Raw genomic sequence first — 25,979 nt, 5'->3', positions numbered from 1 at the left:
GCATCTGAACTGTTGATATGATAGTAGACACAAATAAGAAATAGCAGCTAACGTTTTAATTCAAGACACAGGTAAAATAAAATATAATTCAATTTTATCCATATTTAAGTAATTTTGCAAGCAGATATTTTACATACAGCCAATTATTGATCGATGGTTATCTAATCAATCAATAATCAAGCATGACACCCATAACTCCCCTACAAATACCATTATAAAGAGCTGAAATTTGAGGAGAAATTATTTTTTATAAAACTTCTTACCTATAGCAAATATTGCAGCAAATGTTAGTAACCTCAAAATCATGATGTCTGTGATTTTAATCCATTTATGGAAGATAAAATATGATGGTCCGTGGTGTAACTCCCGGTATGTTAACAGGCGTGTGATTTGACCAGTGGGAGTTATTGCAGACTAGTAAGATTTAGTACTGTACACAGTGCATTTGGCATGATTTTGTGTGGAATTTGAACTGTTACAGTTTAAACATCTGAGTGTTGCCTAATTATCAATCAATTATCTTCCCTTTCTGTGTTAATTTGTATTGTTGATTACAAAAAATTGAACCATAATTAAATGGGAGTAAAATAAAACACAGGGCATGGTGGCACATCAGCCAACTTATAATCACAAGGTAGTTTGATGAGGACATGATTTGATTTACTGTGGCATCATTGTGTTGTGCACAATAGGCAAGGCTCTTCACCCCATTGCCTCTCCCCCACCCAGGTGTACAAATGGGTACCTGCTTTATTCAATACCGGGAAAGTAACAGACTCGCTGTCAGGCCAGTACGCAGGATTTCATTTGGGGGGTGCTGATTTTGAAAAAGTGGACTTTCCAGGGGGGGGGGCAATTTTGGAAAAAGTGGACTTTCTTCCCAAAATTTGGACCTTTTTGTCCAAAAAGCGTAAAAACCTGATTTTTGCTCGCTGTCGCAGCCCCCTTTGTACGGGCCTACTAAGCTGTGGAGGAGGAGTATGATCCCCTGCAGCAACATTAGGCCTGAGAAGTCAGGCCTAATGGCTTCAAAAGAGAGATGGGCACTCCAGCCTGTGATCATAGGCTCGCCATCTTTACCTTTACCTTAAAATAAAGCAATTAAATTGTCTCAGTTTCAGGCCTCACACTTGCTTAAATTCCTAGATTGGATCAATGCTAAGTCACAATAATTATTAGCCAGCTAAAATTTTAACTTAATAACCCAAATATTCTGGAAATATTTTTCTAAGCATATGACCATTCAGATTTTGTTTAATGTATTTGATTATGAGTAAATCTTACAGAAAGCCAAGATGTAACAACTTTTCCCATAGTTCAGTTACTGCACAAACCCATTCTCTCACTGGGAAGGTGACTATGTTGCATAAACTTGGAACATTGAGGCATCACTGCGCTAAGGGGTAGTAGGCCAGGAGAACCACAGCCCCCCCATGAGTTGGTCAGCCTGATTGAGTCAGGAGGGGGGAATATTCTGTCAAAGGGGGTAGTAGGCCAGGGAGCCACAGCCCCCCCACATGAGTTGGTCAGTCTGACCGAGTCAGAAGGGGGAATATTCTGTCAGAGGATTTGAAGATTTGGCCCATTCAAGAGAAAGTCCTGGAAAATGATTGTTTGAGCAAAAGAAGCAACTGGTTTTTCATTTGAAGCTGGCAAAACATAATATGATTTAAGATTATTATAACATAACACAAAGTGGGACCAACCCCTAACACAAATCTCAAGTGAGTTCACAAGATGGTCACTTGGAGGAAATTGAGCTTAATTTACCAGGATAAAACATACCAATTAAGTACTACATTGACTATGTTTACCCCTCAAAATAGCCAACTTTTAAGGATCCCCCTCCTGGACCCCACTCATTAAGTGCTACCCACCATAGCACTCCTCAGTTGGGGGGAATGCGACATCTGGCCCCATTCACAAAATGCTTGCGTACACCACTGACTGCAAACCAAATACCATATTTTAATCTAATAATGCCCTTCCTTAAACAGAACCCCCATTACATTTTCTAACTTACAAATGTGTAAGTGCATATGGGATCCATATGAGTTCGACACAAAATCAAGGTACAAATTAAACTGGCAATCCAAGTTATTCTGAGCACTTTGCAAGAAAAGATCAAACCAATGCAAAAATAGATAGATTGATTGATAAATGATTAATTGCAAAGAAGACATTGACAGTATCCCATGATGCAGTGCTGGGAGTATTTTCACTGGATCAGCAAGCACTGCTGACTGCAAGTCCCATGAGATCCAGTATATTGTTGTTAATCAACAGTGGCATGCATATGCAAAAAAAAAGCCACGCCTCCCCACATTTAGTCAGGGGATATTGTCAGTCAGGAGGGGATTGTCAGTTAGGGAATTGAAGGGGAAATTTAACAGTCAGGGGAAATGAAGAAATTTGGTGTAATGTTCAATATGCACTGTTTGTTGTGTTTTTTTGTTTTCACTATTTCACTGGCAAAAATGATTTGAGGTGACCTTTTGTCAGTCTTCCATGGTCAAGGAAATATACAGCATCATCCTCCCCTCATGAAATCCAGTACCAGCCACTGTTAATCAATAGGCTGTCTTTTAAATTCTAAGAGCTTGCCAATTTTATGAAATAAAAGGAACAAAACTGAGACCCAACCATATTATTTTTTTAAAGTAGTAAACCATATAGTAGCATTAATATTGCCCCCTATAGGTTACCCAGGCCTAAAACCAGCATTTTTTCAAGTTTTTTTTTTTTTTGGGGGGGACATATAGACCTTTTTGGAAAAAAAACACACCAAAGTTGATCATAGCAATCCAGTATAGAGGTGTTTGACCAGACTGATAACCATGATTATGAACCAATCACAGGTGTTGGCCCTGATCATTTATTCGTAGGCCTATATCCGCCATTTTGGATTTTTGCCATTTTGTGCATTTTGAAACCAAAGGCAATTTTTTCTGCATTTTTAAAGTCCCCAATTAATCTGTATGCAATTACCTATCATGTGAGACATGTTAATGGCTTGGCTTCGATTTAGTTTTCTTCTTCTGACAATTTTCACTTTACGGCCGCCATCTTGGATTTTGAGCTGAATTTTCATAAATTTTCAAGTTTTACCGGGTTTTTAAGCAGACGGCAATTTTTTTCTTCAAATTTTGAAGTCGCCAAGTAATCCTTGTACAATTATCATTCATATAGTACATGCAAATTGGTTGGCTTCGACTTAGTTATCTTTTTTTGAACTTTTTTGAAAAAGTGATCGAGCGGTCTATGTACATCAACCCCTGTGCAATGGACACAGTGCAGTGTGCAGAACATAGTGAATTGTGGTATACTGTGAATACCTTCTACAGGCTGCGGCTAGGCCTGGTACAGGAGGGTCCATCAAATCACAGTCTCACCCTGGCAGTGTACTGACCTCTATACTTGTTATATCAACAGCTACTGTATGGTACAAGATAAGCATGAACCACTACAGAAAGGACATTTTTGATTGATTTGGTTGTGATGAATTTAGGAAGTTGCATTATTTGCTGTTAGATATAAATGTACGAAATAGCTGTGATACCTTGTATCACAGTCCGCGTCAGGGCCGTAGCAAGCGGGGCGGCCGGGGATGCCATGGCCGCCCCACTTTTTGAGAAATTTGTTATGTTTTTCTTTATATCTTTATTTCAGTTATGGCATATATTTGTATTTTGGCCGCCCCACATTTGTCATGGCCGCCCAACATTTTACAACCTTGCTACGGCCCTGGTCCACGTCACAATTTCTAAACTGGAGTGACCAAACTAATTATTCACTAATTGATAAGGCAAAAATCCCAAAACTACAAAAATTTCCACTTTTTGCAGCAAATTTGTGCAAAATTTATTTATTTTGCCCCCCTGAAAATTCATGCCCCGCCACTGTTGATAATTGACCCGCATAACACATGGATGTCCTTGTTTGAAGGTATATGTCATAGTTTTGGGGAGTGCATTTTCATCAAGGTTTCACCACAGACAAGTGAGCCCATATTATATGAATTGGTGCATTTGAGCTATTTTCCCTTCAAAAGTGCCTATTTATAAAATGCCTGCGCCTGTTTGATGTAGGCTAATGTATTTCTGGGAATCAATCATTTTGTAAATCATTCACATCATCATCACTGAGAGCAAAACAAAACAAAGTAAACAACATCAAACTAATAACAAAAGAGAAATAACAACAACAAAAGAATAAAGACAACAAACAAATAATAACAACAACAAGGTTGTTGCTCATAATTTCAGTCAATATTGCTATGCTTTTAAAGTTTAAGAAAAATTCTGATATGAAGCAAATTGTTGCAGACAATTCAAATGTGTAAGAGCTGTAGCATGTGGCAATTCTGTACAAATACCAAGTGTACTTAGGTCAGTCAATATAACCCTTCATACCGGATTCTTATCTCAACAGATTGATGATCTTGATTATCTCCTATGCAAACTTAAATCGCTAAAACTTTGGTATGTAATTTAGGGCGCCCTCTATGAACACAATTTGACATGTTGACACAAAATATTATCAGAAGTATGACAGGGTTCAAGATCTTGGTACCATTTTTTGGTGGCCAAAATGGTTTGAAAATTAAGTTACTGATATTATGGACAAAGGAACTTTTGTCTATGGTGAAATTTTATGCAGATTGAAGATAAACTTGTTATAACTTATAAGCAACTATTTTGAGCACAAGTTTGCATTTTTATCTCAAAAGCTTCTTCGATTTTGAGTTTTGATTTTTTTTCCAAATACCAATACTTTTTACACACCTCCAAAAATTGAGGGGGTAGGGGACACATTTTAATTCATTACCTAAAAATGATGAAAATAGTTAGTTTTAATTTAATACCAGCATGTAGCCTATTATTTAATTAAAAAATTGTCAACAAAATACGGGCAAAATCATTCTTTTATCATCTTCCAAATCGAATTTACCCTGAATTTTACCATAATTGGCCAAATTTTCAGGAATCATTTGTCACAGGGACTCCAAATTTTGGGCAAACATTAAGTTATACTTAAAGTGATTGTTTTAATGGAATAAACATACTATTCTTTAATAATTTAAATCATAAAATAAACAATATTTAATGGTTTAATAGGTATAATAGCATACCGTAAAACCCCGTCTACAAGGATATACCTACGAAACGCCCTCAATAAAATTGATTGCTTTTTGTATTTGGAGTTTGAGCAAATATATACTGGCACTGGGTGGCTATGCATTCCATCTAAGCAGGAAAGTTGAAAAGTATGTTGTAACACCAATCAATTGTATTGACATAATAACGACTGTTTCAGTATATCAGGATCGTATGGCTCAATTGATAGAGCGTCAGACTTTGGAACTGAAGACATGCTGAAGAGAGCATGGTCCGGGCACCAGTTCCGTTTTTCATTCTCGTTTAATTTTAACTTTTGACATGTTCTTTTTATCTTTCTTCAAATCTACCTTTCTACTTTTAATTTTAGGTTTTTTTTTTTTTTTTTTAGTTTTTTTATATTTTTTATAGTAATTTTGTGGTTTTATAGAAACTAGTAAAGCATTTATTCTAAATAATAGCGAAACCCACGGTTAGACAGATGTGTTGTAACTACTTGTCTGTCCTCGTCTTTGCAATAAAAACCTATGTTGCACCTTTGTGCCATCCCAATTCTTGGTAGGTAGGGTGCGTTTTTGGCTTAAGCACAATTTTGTTTCTACTTGAAATGAAATCAAAATAAATATTGTTCTGTTACCACAATTGCAGTTTTTCAATAAAAAAAATAGATGAGGAATAATAATTATTCCATATTTAAATCTATTGTCCCATCAAGAATAGAGTGTCTTCAAAAACTTCAATCAATTCATCTGACAAAGGAAACTATTCTGGTCATTCAATTTTGTTTCGCTTGCACCTGTTATATCACAGGCGTTGGTAGAGAAGGCACACTTCTCTTGTCTTCACCGAAGTAGTGATGTAAACACTAACAGTGACCTGGATTGGATTTTGAATGGCCTCTTTACAACTGAAATCAATTGCTCTCTGTTTATCATTTTTTTAAATTTTGTTGTTACTTATTTAATTTCCTGATACTTACTATACCCATATTGAGTTACCATACTGTTTTAATTCATTCTTGGTTAATTATTATTGTTTAAATTATAATTTGCTTGTCGGAGACAAAAAGATGTCTCCACAAAATTTACTTTTTGTTGTACTTTAATATTGATTGGTGTTTTATTATTTTTTTGTAACATTTTGGTGAAACAATAGTATCTGTATATTTTTTCCTTATGACAAGTGCACACAATTCTTGTATTATTTGTTCCAACTGTGTTAATATAAATGATGTGAGTTTTTCTTGTATAATATGTAACTGCTTTGCGCATGATATATGTATAAGAAGTGGTAGCCAAGGCTTTGCTTCAAATAATTGGAATTGTAGGGAATGTATCATTCGAGCAAGCTTCCCATTCAATCATTTCAATAATGATGATGACTTCAATAATGCTATTCAAGGCTTTGATTCAATTGGTGAACATGATCAAGTGGATATTGATATCACTAATAGTTTTGATCACCTCTGCTTTAATCCACTTCGTCAAGATGATGATTTTAATGCGGCTAGTTGTGATATAGATTATGTTTGTAAGTACTTTACATCTGACAGCTTTAACACAAATGTAAATAACAACTTGGTTAATAATGGTTTATCAATGTTCCAATTGAACATCAATAGCATGAACAAAAATGTTGATGAATTGAAATCACTATTGCAAGTATGTAAACATCGTTTCTCAATAATTGCTGTGACTGAAACATACTTTAAATGTACCCCACCTGAATACTATAAGCTTCCTGGTTATCAATTTGTTTATAAAACAGAGAAGGTATGCGCAAAGGAGGTGTAGGTATGTATGTGAGTAATGATATCAAATATAAGATCAGATCTGATTTAAATGAAATTCATTCATCATCATTTGAATCATTCTTTGTTGAAATTGACAATGAAAAGAGTAAGAACATCATTGTGGGAGTAATCTATAGACCACCAACATCAGGAAATAGTATTGAGCTTTTTAACTCTGAGTTTGATTATGTTCTAAACAAACTCAGCTCAGCTGAGAACAAAATCAGCTATCTCTTGGGTGATTATAATATTGATTTGCTTAAAGAAAAGAGCAATAAACATATTAGTGATTACTTGAGTACAATCTATTCTTATGGTTTTTACCCAACAATTGATAAACCAACTCGTATTACCAGAACATCTGCAACTATTATTGACAATATTATTACGAATAATTGTTGTGCCAATCACCAATCTGGAATCTTTGTAGTAGATATCAGTGATCATTTTCCCATTTTTACTAACACTAATATAAAAATAGATGGAAATAATGCTACACCTAGTAAAACTCAAACTGAATATAAAAGACAAGTTACGGATGATAATATAAATTTGTTATTAAAAAGACTTTCATTAATTAATTGGAATGACGTTCTAACTGAAGAGGTGGATACAATGTATACTAATTTCATATCTAAATTCAATGACTTGTATGATGAATGCGTACCTAATAAAAAAATTAATCGTAAAAATAATCAAGAACCACATTCTCCATGGATAACAAAAGGACTCTTAAAATCAATTAACCATAAAAATAAATTGTATAAATCTTTTTTGAAACATCGTACTACAGCCAAGCAAGATCGGTATAATATAGACAGAAATAAATTAAACTCACTCCTCAGGAAAGCCAAAAAAAGTTACTTTACAAATAAACTAAATAAATACAGAAACAATATGAGGAACACCTGGAAAATACTTAAAAATATACTGAATAAAAACAAAAGTTCAAAATTCACCACCAAATTTCGTGATAATGATAAAGTATACACAGATCCAAATGACATTGCAAATGGCTTCAATAATTACTTTGTTAACATAGGTCCAAATTTGGCTTCATCAATTGAATGTATTCCAGGTATTGATTATTCGCATTATCTGTCAAAGAGTAAGATCAGTCATAACAACAGCATGTTTTTTACACCTATCACGGAGCACGAAATCCTAAAAATAATCAATGGATTGGACTCCAACAAAAGTCCAGGGTATGATGGACTTGGTTCATTTATAATAAAAAAAGTTGCTCCAATGATAGTAAAACCACTTCAGATAATTATTAACGAGTCTATTTGTACTGGTAAAATACCTGACAGTTTTAAAGTAGCGAAGGTAATTCCACTGTATAAGAAGGATGATAATGATTTGTTTTCAAATTATCGCCCAGTATCTGTTTTACCAATTTTCTCAAAGATTCTGGAGCGGCTTGTATTTAACAGATGCATGTCATATTTAGATCACCATCGCATTTTATATAAACGTCAGTATGGTTTTAGAAAAAACCACAGCACATATATGGCAGTGATTGACTTGGTTAACAAAATTACTGAAGCTGTTGACAATGACAATTTTACAGCAGGTGTGTTTTTAGATTTATCAAAAGCATTTGATACTATAGACCATACAATATTGCTTGATAAACTCTATCACTATGGTTTTAGAGGTATTACACACAGATGGTTTGAAGATTATTTGAGTAATAGAAAACAATATGTTTATTATAATGGTGTTCCATCTCAACAGCAAAATCTTACTTGCGGTGTGCCTCAAGGTTCAATACTGGGTCCACTACTTTTCATTATATATGTTAACGATATTCACTTAATTACTGAGTCACTTGATGTGATTTCATTTGCTGATGACACCAATTTATTTTACTCTCACAATCAGTTTAATGTTATTGAGGAGGTCTTCAACAAAGAGCTTATTAATGTGAATAGATGGTTCCAGGTAAATAAATTATCTGTCAAAGCTAAAAAACGAATTATATGTTACTCGGTACCAAGAAGAACACAAAACCTGAGTACAATTTGCAATTGTTTCTTGACTCTGACAGGCACTCAAGAACACCGCTTGAAAAAGTGCCAAGCACTAAGTTTCTAGGTCTACAAATTGACCAGAATATCACTTGGAAAGAACATATTGATAATATTGTAAAAACATGTTCAAGAAATGTCGGTATCATTAATAAATTAAAAAACTTCCTCCCACATGAGGCGTTATATACATTGTATTGCTCTTTGATATTACCGTATATCAATTATGGTATCTTAGCTTGGGGATGTGCATGTTCATCATACATAAATGATCTTTTTAAAATTCAAAAGAGGGCACTTCATTATTATAAGTGCAAGTGATTATAGAAGTAGCACAAATCCCTTACTGATTAGGTATAATACTTTAAGTGTCAGGGATATGTATACATTTGAACTTGGTTTATTTATGTACAAACATGATAATGGACTTTTACCGAGTGTTTTTGATGATTTATTTGTAAAACAGTCTAAGATCCATGACTTGAATACCAGATATAAAGATCGTCTGAGGCTTCCATTTATCAAAAGAGCTTTCTGTGAAAAATCTATTAAATATGCAGCTACTAAGTTATGGAATAATGTTGATAACAGTATTAAAAGTTCATCATCAATTAATCAATTCCGCCATGTATTTAAAAAACATCTCATGCAAAGTTACTGTTAATTCCTATTGTATCTGATTTATGTGACCACATTGGATATTTATATTTTATATTACTTATTGTTGTGCATTTTCTTATTTACTATTGTTTACTGTTATTTTTCATGTATTTAGGTTAATTCATATCAAGATATGACAGCTTACTGTTGCTTCTTCATTGAAATGACAATCTGCTGCCATGTCTAATGATGAATTAACCAATCAAGGGATCACAGACTTTCAGGCCTCTTCTTGACCTTTCCTGTGATTCCTTCACTCTCACTTGTATTATGATTTTGTATGTATCCTATGTATATTTGCTATTTGATGAGTGAAAAAATAAATGAATGAATGAATGAATGAACATGATTAATTACCATAGCTAGCAATGGACATACACTATTTTTTGTTCCACTTGAACCCATACTCATAGACTATTAAGCTGTCGATGTGGCGTAATTAATCGGATTAACTACCATAGCAATTGATGAATACAATTTCGAATATATAGCCCTGCACTTCATCTTTCACGTGGCACCTATGCATTGAACCATAGTTGTCAAAGAAATGCTAATCACTCGCCATGTAAGATTAGTATTTATGAAAAGAGTGGTATTCAATCTATGTTTGGTGACATACGCGGTGATTAGTGCAATCTGCTTGATGGTAGTTATTGCGATTATTACGTCACTTCGACAGCGAATTGTAGTATAGACGAATCCAACAAGCCAAGTGATGGTCAGAAGTTATTGGGCCATTATACGCTGGTGAAGATGCGTGATTAATCGGAGTAATTACCATAGCAATAGGTGAAAACAATTTTGAACATATCGCTCTGCGCTACAAGCAGGTTACACTCATCACCTGTACTGTGTATGTCTGCAATCATAGATTGAATACAATACTGGTCTTTTCAAAGATACTAATCTTACAGGTGCAGCATGATATGGTTCAATGAAGAGGTACCGCCTGAACGTATCAGTGTATAACCAGGGAACCTCTATCATTATCAGGAATTGCCTGTTACACATGATCGCACACAAGGTCGTAGGCAATTGGTCGGACCTCATCTGCCCAGAACATATTGACCCAGGTCAGCATACCGCCATATCCTTCCCGACATGCTTAGTAGCCAAGTCCGTAGAAGAGTGGATCCACACACTATGTATACAAATATACATTTGGCCACATTTTATTATACGATTAATCTGAATTTATTAAACATGGTAACAAATATTCTCTAGCAAATCGGTTATAGATGGAACTGGTAGGCATATTATAAATTCGGGATATTAAATATCTTCCTGACCAGCCAGATCTGCGCATGGTCAAAGACGAGTATCAGACCGACGCAAACTGACTTAGTCTCCACATCAGCCAGTTTGGTTCCGCCCTGTGACAGGGAGCGTAACCTGTGTAGGAGACTCGGTCGGACCTGGTCGGACCTCATCTCTCCCCATCGATTGTGTCGTATAATCCCCGACATTGCCCTTATGAAGTCGCATCGCCCTGGTATAACGCGGTATATTCAAAAATTGTTTTCACCTATTGCTATGGTAGTTAATCCGATTATTAACTTCGCCAGCGTATTGGAATAAAACAGGAGGATGTGAGTTCATAAGGGCAATGTCGGGGATTATAGGTCACAATCGATGTGGAGAGATGAGAGGTCCGACCAACAGCCATAGCGAATGGTTCATGTTCTGATGTTCAACTAATTCCAGCGGACGGTCTGTGGCTAGTAAGGAATCGTATTTGACCACACGCGCAGATCTGTCTCGTCAGGAAGATATTTAATATCCCGAATTTATAATAGGCCTATGCCTACCAGTTCCATCGTATAACCGATCTGCTAGAGAATATTTGTTACCATGTTTAATAAATTTGTATTTATCGTATAATAAAATGTAGCCAAATGTATATTATGTGTCACACGGTTTTCTGCTGAACCACTAGCAGGCTATGTTACCACATCTATGACAATGACAAAGGTGAATTTTGATGATTTTTACGATCGTCCGGATGAGCAAATCACTGAATGGGTCTTTAGTTCCTCCTCTCCTTATCCTGCCAATATTATATGAATCAAAGAAAAATAAAGAAAAATAAAATTAAACAAGAAAAAAAAAGACAAAGAAAAGAAACAATAAAAGAAAAACAATAGAATAAATTAAACTAAATATGAACAAAAATGATCACGAAAGGAGTCTTTAGAAAATGCAAGAAAATATAAATGAAAAGTTTGAACAATATTTTGTTTATAAAAGTTTGTGTGACCGTGATGAGGCTCGAACTCACCATCTCCCGATCTGAAGAACCAAAGTCTTATGCCTTGCCAAGTGAGCTATGCTCGTGAGATGCGAAATAAAGATAAAATAATACATTGTATACCTGCTTGTGTCGGTAAATGATTTGCTCAAATTCCATAATGATATAATATTGTGGAGGGCGCTAGCGTGAAATATGCTATCATCACAGTCGCTACTATTCCTTGTAGACGGGTTTCTACGGTATTTGAAATCTACTGTGAAAAAATTGTCACCATAGATTACCCAAAAAATACCCAAAATCAATTTTTTTCTCAAAAAACACACGAGATGCCAGGTTTTTAGTTCTAAAAATTAAATCTACACATGACTTTACCCTAAATATGATAAATAAACATAAATTTTACCACTAAATCCTTTTTACACACTTTTGGCCGCCAAATGGTGCCAAGATCTTGAATGCTGTTGTATGCTCTCTGATGCATCAATGAACTAATGTTTCATATAATTGTAACCGTGGACAGAAGTTACTTGTCATTTAGATCAAATTGCTGGGCTAAGTTTGCTCTTATTACTCAGGCTTTCAGCAGCCTATTAGACAGGGACTCAATGCGTTTCAAAACATGTGCTACTATAATGGTAGTTGGCTATTCCATTTGAAATCCATACACCCCCTATGAAAGACATGATCTTAATCTCCCATACAGGGAGTGTGAATTTCAAATGGGCTATGGGTGACTCCATTTGACATACACTCCCTGTGTAGGTAGGATTTCAACTGAAATAAGCCATTGATTTATAATTTTGTTCTACTTCTGTGTTCACAAAACTTTTTCAACAGCCATGATCTATAATTAAACATTTGATGAAGATAATTAGTTTTAAAGCCCATCTAGGGAGTAAAATTGGACATGGGCAGATATCTTTGACTCATTGGGTGAGTGTCTCTGAAACCACCAATAAAATGAATCATTAAGCAGCTCAAAACTACAAAATTTGTGAAAATTAATAAACAACAGATCAAGAGTTTCACCAGGAATATGGGAAAATTTAGAGAGAGAATTTACAAATTTCCTTTTTTTTTTGTTATCTTTTTGGGGTAAAAAGGGTGGAACATGGTATTCTCAATAGAGAAACTTGAGAAATCAAAAGGAACCCCGGGAAGGAACACAACATTTTTGAGAGAATGTGAGGAGGATATGAATATTGATTAGAGTCTAATACTATTACTATAGAAAAATTATTAAATTCTTGTACATCATGGAACATTCAACTACGCTTGTTACTCCGCGACTATTTCATGCTAATACACGAGCGTACAACGCTACTCTACGCGTCCATATTAGCGATGTTATCTGCGTACAACAGCTTACGATGCACAGCCACGCAAAGAGTATGTTCCACGATGTACACGAATTAAATAATTTTTCTATAGTGAAGCTTAAAGTGGTTTAAGTTAATGTAAATTATATGAAAATAAATACATACAAAGGCAAAGAACAAAAGATTAATAAAACAATCATGGCTTGGTTAATGGTTAGTTTAACAGTAAACTCAGTTTATTAGTCACAGTGTTAATAAAAAAGAAACATACAAAAATATTAGATTTTCACTACAAAAAACATCTTATGTATTAGATTATTGTAGATTAAATTTTGAATTATTTTATGCTCCTCTGTTCTGTTTTGTTATTCCAGCCTTAACACATTTTAAATTAACAGCATTTGGATTAAAAAGAATATTAATTCCTGGTTTTAAGATGACTTGTAAGATAATTATTATGGACTGTATGTAAAGCATAGAAAATTTCATGCTTTGATTTTGAAACATTGATCAATTCTGAAGATGTATTTTGAACCAAGTACTTTAGCAAAGGATTATTTTGTACATACCCTGTGTTAATTACAATTGACCTTTTTGGTAAATCCCATAAGCCTTTGCGAGTACACCTGAGAAGTTGTCATTTTTCACGTCACGCCGACATGCAATGTGCAGTAACGATATTCGCTAAACAGTGTGCATATCGAAGGGACGCGTATAAATGATGACATCTCAGATGTACTACTCGCAAAAGCTTATGGAATTTACCGTAAAGGTCAATTCAGCTCAAATTGTTAATGCAAGGTTAGTTGCTTACAACTTTGTTAGTAAAATAGCATGACATACAATTCACATGCAACAAACTATAAAACTGACATTTTCTTTCCATTACATGCTTTTCCCTGATATGGTTCTATTCAGAGCTGCTACAGGCACTAGCACAATCCTTTCACGTTTTGTTGCATGTTAGATGCAAATACAAAAGTTTGGTCTGAACTGATTGGCTCAAGGAAACACATGCAATGGGCCCGGGAATGGGCTATTCCAGTTGAAATCCATACACCCCCTATGAAAGACATGACCTTAATCTTCTACACAGGGAGTGTAGATTTCAAATGGAGTCACCCATTCAGGTAACTCCATTTGACATTCACACTCCCGTTGTGGAAGGTTAAGATCATGTATTCCATTGGGGTGTATGATTTTCAATTGAAATAGCCCAATGGGAAGAAGATAGGCAGGCGTGCAGACAAAGACATCTAACACTTCCCACAATGCATTTCTTCCCGCACTGATTTTTTAGTGCAACATGGATCAATAGTGATAAGAAATGCCTCACTTGCAAGATCTCGATGAGCTTTGTTAATTGAGGTATTTTTGTCAATATCGACCCATGTTGCACTGAATAGCAAATCAGTACAGGGAAGAAATGCATTAGAATGAAAGTTCTAAAAAAGAAATGCATTGTGGGAAGAAATGCATTATGGGAAGAAATGAAAGAAATGCATTATGGGAAGTGTAAGATATCTTCTCTGGCACAGATATCACTACATTTATGCATCAGTCACAATTTGAGCTTTATCATCTGTTTTCCCATATAAAGAATTATCAAATCCTACAGACCCTGTTGTTACACTGGTAGTTGTGTCAAAAGACTTTGATGAGGATCTGTTGATGACAAACCATCCCACTAAGACACAGGCAACGATGACAACGAGGAGCGCGATGAGGATGCCTATAATTGCACCTGCTGTTATACCACCTGTCTGTGCACTTGGTTCCTCACCTGGTGGATATGGCACTGAAACATGGAAAAAAAAAAGAGTTATCAAATGAAGATACATGGGTGAAATGCAAAGGTAAAGGGGCAAACCTGTGTTCACAGGACAGAGTGTGCATCTCTCTTTCAAAGTGATTGGGTCAGACTCCTGCATGACATGTTGCTACATGGGGATTGCTACACCTCCTCCACAGCTAGTCTGTCACCTTCTTGGCATTGAATAAAGCCGGTACCTATTTGTTCTTGGCATTGAATAAAGCCGGTACCTATTTGTACACCCGAGTAAGGAGAGGCAATAGGGGTGAAGAGCCTTGCCTAAGTGCTCAACATGTTGACGCTACAAGGATTCGAACCCACAACCTCTAGCTACTTCACATGGGTGAACACCAGAGAATATGTGACACAATCTGATTCAACCAGACAAAATGCACAATAACCACAAATATTCTTTTACATATTCTGCATGTTTTGGTTATTTATCCTCAATTTATAGCACTTATGATCTGTGCTTTTTACATGAAAAAAAATTCTTTAAAAACCTAAAACAATAATAAATTTCAGCACTGCACTTCCAAAATACATTGTTTCTGAAAACTAATATACATACTTTGCTGTTGTATTGTTCTGTGGCACAAAGTTTCATGGAAGATATGAAATAATGCTCTTCTATCACTGAAGTCTCATAAATGCCCAAGAGGGCTCAGACTCACAGAGGGAAAACTATTAATTGTGTTCTCTGGATTACTTTGTCATGCCCCTGACTCTCACTTTGATTCATACCACATACTTGTTTGTGATCTGTTTGCTATATTTTGTGCTAATTAGGCCAAAAAATAAATTGTTTGGGTGCCCTTCCAAGACAAAAATTTGGAGGATCTGTAGCTCGATCCTTTTTTTTTCATGGGCTCTTCCTTCATTTTTCCTCCATTTTGAAAAGGCTAGTATTGAAAAATGCTTTATTATTTTACAGTAAAAATGGGCTGCATTTCAGTGCAAATGCTGCCTGTTTTTAATCAATTATGCATTTAATAAAAAAAATGAGTGTATAACAAATATAAAATGTCCTTCATACTCTCCAAATTTAAGATTTCTTCTAAAAAAGTGATTGAAAAAAACAAAACCCAAGATTTCTGTTTTTTTCGGTCGCTCGCTGAGGGCAACCAAACATTTTTTTGCCTTATGGGTGATGATCACAACATACTGTACACCAATCCTTGCAATACCTATGCTTAAAGATGCTGATCATTGTTTGATTTGCTGCCTTTTGCTGAAAAATATCGGATATACTCTCATTTGCTTTTGGTCTCCAATCCTAGTCCCCATGATTGGCAATTAAATTTGATAGATTTCCTATAATATTATGAACAGGGCTATGCTGCCCGACTCTATAGTCTGTCTCTCAGGGTTCAGTTTTTGCCGGCAAAGTGGCAAAAATGGCAAAAAATCATATGTAGTCAATCAAATATTAAAAAGTATAGTGTGGAACATGACCGGTTTCTTAAAGAAAGTGTGTGAAAAGCAGAAAGCAGCACTGTTTTGTAAACTATCATCTGTTCAATGATTCTCACAGATTTCTTGTGCTGGCTGACAATTATTGAGCTGTGAATGTGGTCCAGGAAGCTGTTCCATATCAGTGCATTTTGCTGTTGTGTCAGTTAGACAACTGCTTGGTTACTGACATATGTTTAGAGTAGAATATTGAGGTAATTTGTGTGTAATTTTGATGGACATGATTCTAAGATATGACTTTGTGAAAAATTATAAGTTTCTTTTTTGGCTTTGTGTACTTCAAAACTTGAACATTACATTACTTACATTGTTTAAGTGAGCATACATATCCTGCCCCTGACAAGCAGTCTTCATCATTCCATTTTCCGTAGCGTTCATCATACATTTCAGCGCAGTTCTCACCACCTCCCAGACCATTTGGTTCTCCATTCTCCCAGTACACAAAGTCTACAGGAGTACCATCAGCCCAATCCCAGCCACCTACAAATATAAGCAGGTAAAATGTTCAGAATATTTCTTCAGAATGTCCAGCAATTTACTTGCTGTGTACATTTAGTCATCAATATGCTGAAGACTTCTTCAGTGAAGGGCTATTCAATTTGAAATCCATATAGGCCTACCCCTACAGAAGACATGACCTTAACCTTCCGCAAGTGTGAATGGAAGACTCAATTTGAAATCTACAACCCCCGCCTGCGTGAGTGATCAAGGTCATGTCATCCATAGGGGTGGTTGGATTTCAACTGGAATAGCCCAATGCACCAATCTACCTAACATACTTTCTCTGTTATTCTTTTTTATGGGGGTGTATTAATTATAGGTTAATAAATGCATCACTTATTGTACAATATAATGCATGCGTACTGGGATGTTGATGTGTCTAATGCACGAGCCCCGAATGGGAGCGAGTGCATTAGACGCAGCAACATCTCAGTACAAGTGCATTATTTTGTACAATTTCTTGAGCAACAAGTGATACGCATTTATTAACCTATTTCATACTAAGACTAACAAAATCCTGTGGTTTTTGCTATTTTCATAACAAATTTTCAAAATAAATGTTGGTAAATGCAAGCAAATGTGCTCTGATTGGTTCTCACTATCTAGGAGTGTATGAAAGTATGATAATGTACACAAGTGTGACCAAATGTGTTCATATCATAGATCATAATATCTAATTCACTATACAACATATATACAACCTGGGCTCAATGGTGTCAACTTTTATATTTCCAATATTTCTCTAAATTTCTAATAAAACCAATTCTGTTCATTCGCAATACAATGTGCTTCCAGCAGATGCTGGGCAGAGGCTAAAATATGCAGTGCATCATGGGAAAATGTTGACATCCAAAGCCCGCGTAATACGAATACAACACTGGAACATTTGTCATAATTTGTAAGTTTAAATGTCAATATGACGTTACACGCGAACGCACACTAAAACAGCAATTTATAATTATAATAGATAAAATTTCTATCTATTGATCATAACTAATTCTTCATTTTTATCATTTTCATATGGATTATCACACTCACATGAAAATCTAATGGTAGCCATAGGCGTAGATCCCGGGGGATGGGGGGGATTTATCCCCCCCCCCCCAATATTTTGCCAGGGGGGGATGATCCATACAATCATCCCCCCAATGTTGACGCCTGTATATGGGTTTCCAATCAAATTAACCCCATATTTGGCCATTTCAACCTAAAAGTGCTAAATTTTTCGCTCCGCACAAATTTATTCAACTTTTGTACAATATTTCACCAGTTTAGCTTTAATATTGCAAAATTTTCGCAGCTTTGCTTTTGCATTTGTACTATAACCTTATTTTGTCGCCAAAAGGTGCTGACTTCAAGAAATTTTTTCTAACCCCATCCCCCCCAATGGCGAAAAGAAATCTACGCCACTGATGGTAGCTAGAATGTTGGAACTCACCTGCATCATTCCTGATAAGACCAATCCATAAACTACGCACACCATATCCATTTGTTAATGAGTTGGTTTGGATGAATTTATTCTCTGCTGCGCTATGAATACTGGTCAACTGTCCGCCATAATTTTCTTGGCATATTCTCCTGGAATAGAGATACAAATCATAAACGTCCACACATCATTGCAAATGTTTTCCAACTAATTTTTTTTAAAGCTTTATTCAGTGATTTTTCTTTCCAGAACAACCTAAATTCATCAAAATTCCATGCTTTAGAGATAAGCACGTAAACAGGCTGTATCAAAATGATTGTTACATGTCATATTTTATATTATTGCTTCTTCAAAATTCAACATTAGATCCTCTTCAAATGATTCAATTGTACTTTGAATAATGGCTATTTATAATATTAAGGTTACAAAGGCCAGTACAGCCCATATTTTGCATTTTGGAATAATTTATTTTTACTTTTTGGTAAAATCATGTAAAATCAGCTCTTTTTGGGCCAAAATAAATTGACTTTATATGTTTGCAAAAAATTATCAAACTTTTGCCAATTTTTTTGGCCATTTTAGCATGCAGAAAAAAAAAATCCAGACTGACCGACCCTACCGTTTGTAAAACAAGGGTTTTTTTTGTCACCATATCTAATTTGGTGGATCTTGTGTTGTAATTTGATGAGACCGTCTTGGTCATAACTTGGCCAAACTTCCAACCAATCTTATAACAGACAAAATCAAGTATTCACTCTCAAGCATCAGTGTATCCACTTAAAAGAAGAGCATCAACATGGTCATTGGTGCCGTAAGAAATATTTTGTAAGAATATTCATATTATTATTTTATGTTGTGAGAGACTTTTCAATTTGCTTGTAAAGTATTTAAGTGAACAATGTATTAAAATTACAACCACCGTCAGTCTGATTTAAACAAAATACATACATTAAAAGATAAAACACCATTTACAAGAATATTAATAAATTACCAGTGTTTATGGTGTATTTTTGAATTAAATCAAGCACTACTTACTGGGCATCAGACCACGAAACACGGGCATCACTTCCATATTCAAAATGAAAACATTTGGTGTCAAAAGCTAACCAGCCTTCAGGACAGTAACCTTTGGGTGGCTCTGGAGTCTGAGGAGGTTCAGCTGTAAATGGCAAAATATATATAAAGTATGTCAAGTTAATCAATTGTTAGAGAAATGATAAATCTCCTTTTTTTCTATTTTTATTATCTAAAATGCTGCATCAGGTCTTATATTTACAAGAGTCAATGAAAGGTTTCCATATAGAGCTTGATCAGTTTCCTCGGATTGTGATGTCCAAACAGCGAGCACCTTAGCATGAGCAGAGGTGCGTCAATACTGAGGCATGCAGTGCGAGAAGAGGCGTGTATCGCTGACATCCAGGCCACAGGCCGAGGTTCCCCCAGCTCTCTGCCCACCATCTCAGCATAGACAGTGGATTGCTTGTGGACAGTGCAGAGGCTCTTTACTAGAGCTAGTTTTCACCAGAAGATAAGTTACATATAAATGGTTTGATTTACAATGTGTGTCCACCATGTGATAAGTTCATTATTACAGCATGGATTGGGAGAACGATTATACCCCCTCAAACCTCCCCTGGCTATGGGCTTGCATGAAAGAGCCTGAACCCACACATCACAATCATCAAGACATAAGTAGTATAATATCACATAGCAGTAGAAATTTTGCATACAAATGGTTTAGCTGTTTCACATATAGTGTGCCCTCCCAGGCAGCATTCCTCACCATCACACAGCCTTCACCATCTCTCATAGTAAGCTCATTGTTACCCACCCTTCCCCTCCCCTCCCTCATTACACAAGGGATATCACATACCAGTAGATATTTTGCATACAAATGGTTTAACTGTTTTACATAGTGTGTCCTTCGTGCAGCATTCCTCACCATCACACAGCATTCACCATCTCTCATAGTAGGCTCATTGTTACCCACCCTTCCCCTCCCCTCCCTCATTACACAAGGGATATCACATACCAGTAGATATTTTGCATACAAATGGTTTAGCTGTTTCACATTGTGTGTCCTTCCATGCAGCATTCCTGACCATCACACAGCCCTCACCATCTCTCATAGTAGGCTCATTGTTAATCACCCTCCCATCCCCCTCCTGCATTACATCATGGATATCACATACCAGTAGATATTTTGCATACAAATGGTTTAACTGTTTTACATAGTGTGTCCTTCGTGCAGCATTCCTCACCATCACACAGCATTCACCATCTGTCATAGTAGGCTCATTGTTACCCACCCTTCCCCTCCCCTCCCTCATTACACAAGGGATATCACATACCAGTAGATATTTTGCATACAAATGGTTTAGCTGTTTCACATTGTGTGTCCTCCCATGCAGCATTCCTGACCATCACACAGCCTTCACCATCTCTCATAGTAGGCTCATTGTTACCCCAGTTGGTGTACAACACAGGCCATCCATCCAACCATCTGTATTGGCCGCTACCATCCTGTAATCAGTAAGTAAGTTGTCATGTACAGTTTGATCAGCTCGTAATCGGCGGGCCTTATAACATCGCGGATTAATATTAATATATTTTATTTGGAGAATTGTCTTGTGACATCTCACCAGAAGCATCAAAAACTATTAATTGAAGTCCTATACTTTGCCTACTTTCTTTAACATTCAAAATATAGACCATACAAGTCAAATGTATCACTTTTAACGTCGGTCTACTTTTAGGCGTAGTGGTAAAAACCTAACAATTCCTGCCTATTACGAGCTGATCAAAGTATAGTGTGTAAAAAAGTAACAGATTTATGTAGAAAAAATATATTAGATCACTGTGCTATACAAAAAGTCCCTTAAGTTACCAAATGTTTACAAAAGAAGCTTACTTTTGGTCAGAAATCATTTCCAAATCTAAACTGTACCTATAATGGACTATTTCAGTTGAATTCCATATACCCCCTATGGAAGACATAATCTTAATCTTTCACACAGGGAGTGTAGATTTCAAATGGAATGCCCCATTCAAGTAAACCCATTTGAAATTCACACTCCCTGTGTGGAAGATTAAGGTCATGTCTTCCATGGGGGTGCATAGATTTCAAATGGAATAGCCCAATTTTGAGGGTCTTCACTGAGAGTTTAACCCCGTGGACACTACTGGTCATCTAACAGCATTTCTGATTGGTTGGTAACTTGGAATGCTCATTTCAGTTGCCAATTATGACTAAGCTTTTAAACTATTTATGATCAAATTTGCATTTGCAGATGATCTTATTAAAACCCTCATTGATTGGTTCAAAATTGGACACAATATTCATTTTGGCCAATCGGCAGGTAGTTCTCAACTTACATCAGACATTCCTATCCATACACTGGTCAAATCATTGGCATACATTTGTGTCTCAATAAATGCCTGTTCATAACCATCATAGACAGAGGCGAGTGTTGCACCATCAGCCTCACACTTTGCCTCTGCCTCGTTGAATCCCACCGGTGAAGTGAGGACACGGAAGCAGGAATCAAAGTAGGCGGTGTACGTCTCAGAGGTACATACGTTGATAGATTGGGGGTTGTCTGGTAGAGCAGGATCTGTAAAAAATCACACATAATTATAGTAGTGATATAGAATTTATTTATTTACTTATTTTGGGTATAAAAACATCACACCAATTTTTGACCTTCAGGGTCGACATCGCCGTTCTAGCCACCATTGGATTTTTACATGAGTGTGATAATAATAATGTTGAACACATTGTCAACTTTCACCAACAGCTTTCACCAACAACAAATAGGCACTGCATAATAAATATGATAATAGTGAGGGGCCGTTGTGATAAATATATACATATGAATAAGTTATTTTGGACCTTTACAGTTTCTTCTATGTAAATACAGCAAGGTAGAGATATCAACAAACACAGCAAGAATCATATACTAAAATTGTAGAGGTTCAAAACAGGTGTGCTTGGAGACAATCAAATCACCCTCTATCTTCATGCTATACCTTAAAGCCATAATGTATCATCTTATAATATGAAATTTATTTTTTATTCAAACCTGATTTTTTGTCATATTTGTAACCTTTACACATGTCTCAACCTACACCTGAATTCAGTGGGTCTTTTCAAGTTTACAGTTTTCAGTCTCTATCCTTCTGCTTGAACATCTCAATCATAATAATTGATTTTAATTTCTGATTGGATTTTGCCCTTCCCCACAAATGAAAACCATTAGTGAATAATAAGTGTTTCAGTTTCTTTCTCAATACTACAAAATGAGTTCTCTGGTCAACTAAAATCTGGGACTTAAAAATAGATAAAATAAAAAACCACCAAAAAACATAGTTATGCAATGAAAACAGAAAACCATGTTCTACAGGCATGATCGTTCCAGATTTTGTGTTTGGGGACTTTTTTCAGCTCAATGTAAGTAAACACAGTAGCTTTTTGGCTGAAGTAGATTGATCTTGATAAAATAATTTTAAAATATGTTTTCAACATATTTATTTTTCAAGGTTTCTGTGGGTTTTTGTGGTCATTTTGCTTCTTCCCAAAGAGCAGGTGTTGTTTTTTCTGTTGCCTTATGCACACAAAAAACTTGACACAGCTCAGTTTATCACTTTAATCATACTAACACTCACCAAGTGGTATTTGACACAAGAAAGCATTCATAGTTGATTCACATTCAACGTCATTCCATCCGCCAGGGCGATCTCCATCATTGATCATCTCTACACAGTCAACATTACCCTAGGAAACAACACAAATCATTTGAATCAGTTAGTATAGCGTTCTAATTCCAAGTATCTGTTTTCGACTATTTTTACTTACTTGCTTTACTTTATGCACCAAAATAGTCTTCCGAAGTGTTCTTTTGGGCTTTGGGGCCATGCTTTGACAGGCTTGGACACATTAGCCCCACCTGGTGGTGGGCCTGATTCAGGGACAACAACTAAACTGGTTCCCCTACAGCCCACATTAGATCTGTTGCAACATGATTGGCCTTCTGGCTCTCTCCTCTTATTTCTCTTTCTTAAAGGGGAATATAAGTTTTCTTCTCTTATTTTTTATTAGTATTTTTTCCGGCAAATTAAATTTTCATTTTCATTAAATGTACTACATATCTTACTGTACCATTTTTTTTAAAATATAACACAGAAAAAAATATCACAGCACATTTTAGAAAATGATAATATGAAAAAAAAATCATCGCATGCATTAAAGGAAGTAAATGAAATTAAATCAAGTTTTCTTCTTGATTGAATGACCTTTACCAACGATTCCCATCTGTGAAGTTTCACGCTGGTGTTTCAATTCATTTTGATATGAGAGCTAAAAATGTAATTTTCTAGCCCCATAGCAACACTGTAATAATTAATTGGTCAACCAAAAAGGCGCACCTATTCATCATAACATTCACATTCAAACTAAGTATCTTTGAGCACTGACATTTCACAGGGTGAATGAGAAAATAGTATCTTTCTTCTGATACCAACATCTATACCACTTTCGGTAAAATCTGGGGTTCTGGGGATGAAGCTATTAGCGATCGGACTATTAATAATTGACTTTATTGACTTACTGGTTGAGGGAAGAGCACACTACCATCAGGTTGTCCATTAGCCCAGTTGGTATAATCTAGATCGGTTTCATCACTCCAATGGAACTTTCCTTGTGAGCCAATATCACTTAGACCAATCCATACATCAGAATCAGGAACACCTTTGATCATTGCAGATAGGGAAGCTAAGGTGGCAAGAAACAATGTCAAAGTGTTAAATTAATAGTTATTAAGCATGCTTCTTTCATATAATTGGCTACATAAATATATTATGTTGTTGTGTTAAGTATATTTGGTGTTATAGCCAACTGTATAGTTTGTTCAGCTTATAATTGGCAAAAATTAACTTTTTTCCCAATAAAATTCCAACTTACGCTCACGTAAATTCACACCACCATGTGTCAGTCATGCATTAGGACCTGCACAACTAGCGTAAGTGTTGCGTCCATGTGTGTGCACACCATTCCATCTCAATAAACAATGTTGTAACGATGCTTTCCACCATTTTGCCCTATCGCAAACTGGTTTCACCACCTTTTATTTACTCATATTTTATTTGCTGCATCCTAGAAAGTTTGAATTGTAATTTGATGGGGTGAGTGAGTGAGGGGTGAAGGGGTATGTTAGTGAATAAGTCTGATTTTTTTTTCACCAATTACAAGCTGAACAAACGATAGTGTCTTAGATAGTCACCTGTCCACCTGTAATTTACACATCTGACATCAAAGAATGGACTTGTTTTTTTGCCCTGCCACAAATTGGTTTCACCCTTTTTTTGCCCAACATCTGCATCCCAGAAAGTTTGAATTGTAACTTGATGGAGTGAGTGAGTTTGAATTGTAATTTGAAGGGGTGAGTGAGGGAGGGGATATGTTAGTGAATGAGTGAGTATAAGTCTGATATTTTTTCACCAATAGAATGAGGTGCACACACTTGGGCACAACACTTACGCTAGTTGTGTAATGGGGGGGGGGGGGCTGCATCCCAGAAAGTTTAATTGTAATTTGATGGGGTGAGTGAGTGAGGGGTGAAGGAATATGTTATTGATGAGTGAGAATAAGTCTGATTTATTTCACCAATTACAAACTGAATAAACGGTAGGATCTTAGCTAGCCACCTGTCCACCTGTCATTTACCCATCCAAGTTTTCTGATATCAAAGAATGGACTGGTATGAGCATCACATATGCCTCCAGACCCAAGGGAGATGGAAAGCATTCATTTTAACAACAACAACGCTAGTTTAGTGCAATGTGACTTGAGAAAGAGGGAAAGAGAGTTTGTTCCTCAGATAGGCAAATTTTATGTCTTTGACAGATGCTGAATTATGTTTTATAGACTGATCTATGTAATCAAAACTAAAAAAATTCATGCATCAAGATTGAAGAATATAAATTAACTAAATCACCCCCCCCCCCCCCTGGTAAAGTGGAGTGCACAAGTCTGAGTCTGAGATGGAAGGCACAATGTTGGACAGGTAGTAAATACATTTAACATTTAACAAGTGCTGGCTTGAAAAGCTATAGCAGTTGTAATTAATATATATATTTATTTACTTTTTAATACTTGATAAAATAACAAGACTCTATACAATTTTTTTGTGCAAAATTCATAACATTACATTATGAAAAAATAAAGTGGAGAATACAATGAAAACAAAATATGAATATGTCCCACAGCTGTCCACTGAAAAATCCATTACAGTGGGAAAGCAATCTTAAGTCAATTAATGAAATCCTATTGAATTTTATTTAAGGCATGTGTGGTAGAGCACAGGCCTCATGATCATGAGATTGTAAGTTCAAGCCCCACCATGGCCATGCATGTTATGCTCTTGAGTAAGGTGCTTCATCTAAATTACTCCTCTCTACCCAGGTGTATAAATGGGTATCCCCCACAACAACATTATATGGAGGAGTCTGGCCCAATCACCAATGGAAGAGATATGGGTAAACTTCATTCACTTTTATACTACAGGTTTGCCTCCTTCACCTTTTACCTTATAATCAA

At 35.9% G+C, this 25,979-nt stretch overlaps 2 protein-coding genes across 2 annotated transcripts in view; both read right to left on the bottom strand.

The window, feature by feature from the left end:
• The window catches only part of LOC140142331 (macrophage mannose receptor 1-like), a 54,599-nt gene extending 54,293 nt beyond the window's left edge, over positions 1–306 (bottom strand). The window contains exon 1 of the mRNA XM_072164300.1: positions 264–306. Coding sequence (XP_072020401.1) covers positions 264–306 — 43 coding nt within the window. The remainder of the gene's footprint in view (positions 1–263) is intronic.
• Positions 307–14,686: 14,380 nt separating this feature from the next.
• LOC140142330 (macrophage mannose receptor 1-like) overlaps positions 14,687–25,979 on the bottom strand; it is a 57,147-nt gene continuing 45,854 nt past the window's right edge. Inside the window, exons 36-44 of the mRNA XM_072164299.1 lie at positions 23,992–24,155; positions 23,051–23,159; positions 21,761–21,999; positions 20,737–20,908; positions 20,418–20,666; positions 19,421–19,544; positions 18,398–18,537; positions 16,765–16,938; positions 14,687–14,970 (exon numbers count right to left, since the gene is read on the bottom strand). Of these exons, the coding sequence (XP_072020400.1) occupies positions 14,723–14,970; positions 16,765–16,938; positions 18,398–18,537; positions 19,421–19,544; positions 20,418–20,666; positions 20,737–20,908; positions 21,761–21,999; positions 23,051–23,159; positions 23,992–24,155 (1,619 nt within the window). The 3' untranslated portion in view covers positions 14,687–14,722. The remainder of the gene's footprint in view (positions 14,971–16,764; positions 16,939–18,397; positions 18,538–19,420; positions 19,545–20,417; positions 20,667–20,736; positions 20,909–21,760; positions 22,000–23,050; positions 23,160–23,991; positions 24,156–25,979) is intronic.

Source organism: Amphiura filiformis, chromosome 20, assembly GCF_039555335.1.
Source record: "Amphiura filiformis chromosome 20, Afil_fr2py, whole genome shotgun sequence".
In the NCBI taxonomy this organism is placed as follows: Eukaryota; Metazoa; Echinodermata; class Ophiuroidea; order Amphilepidida; family Amphiuridae; genus Amphiura; species Amphiura filiformis.
The sequence above is the reverse complement of the archived record's forward strand: the minus strand, read 5'-3'. Positions and strand labels throughout refer to the sequence as shown.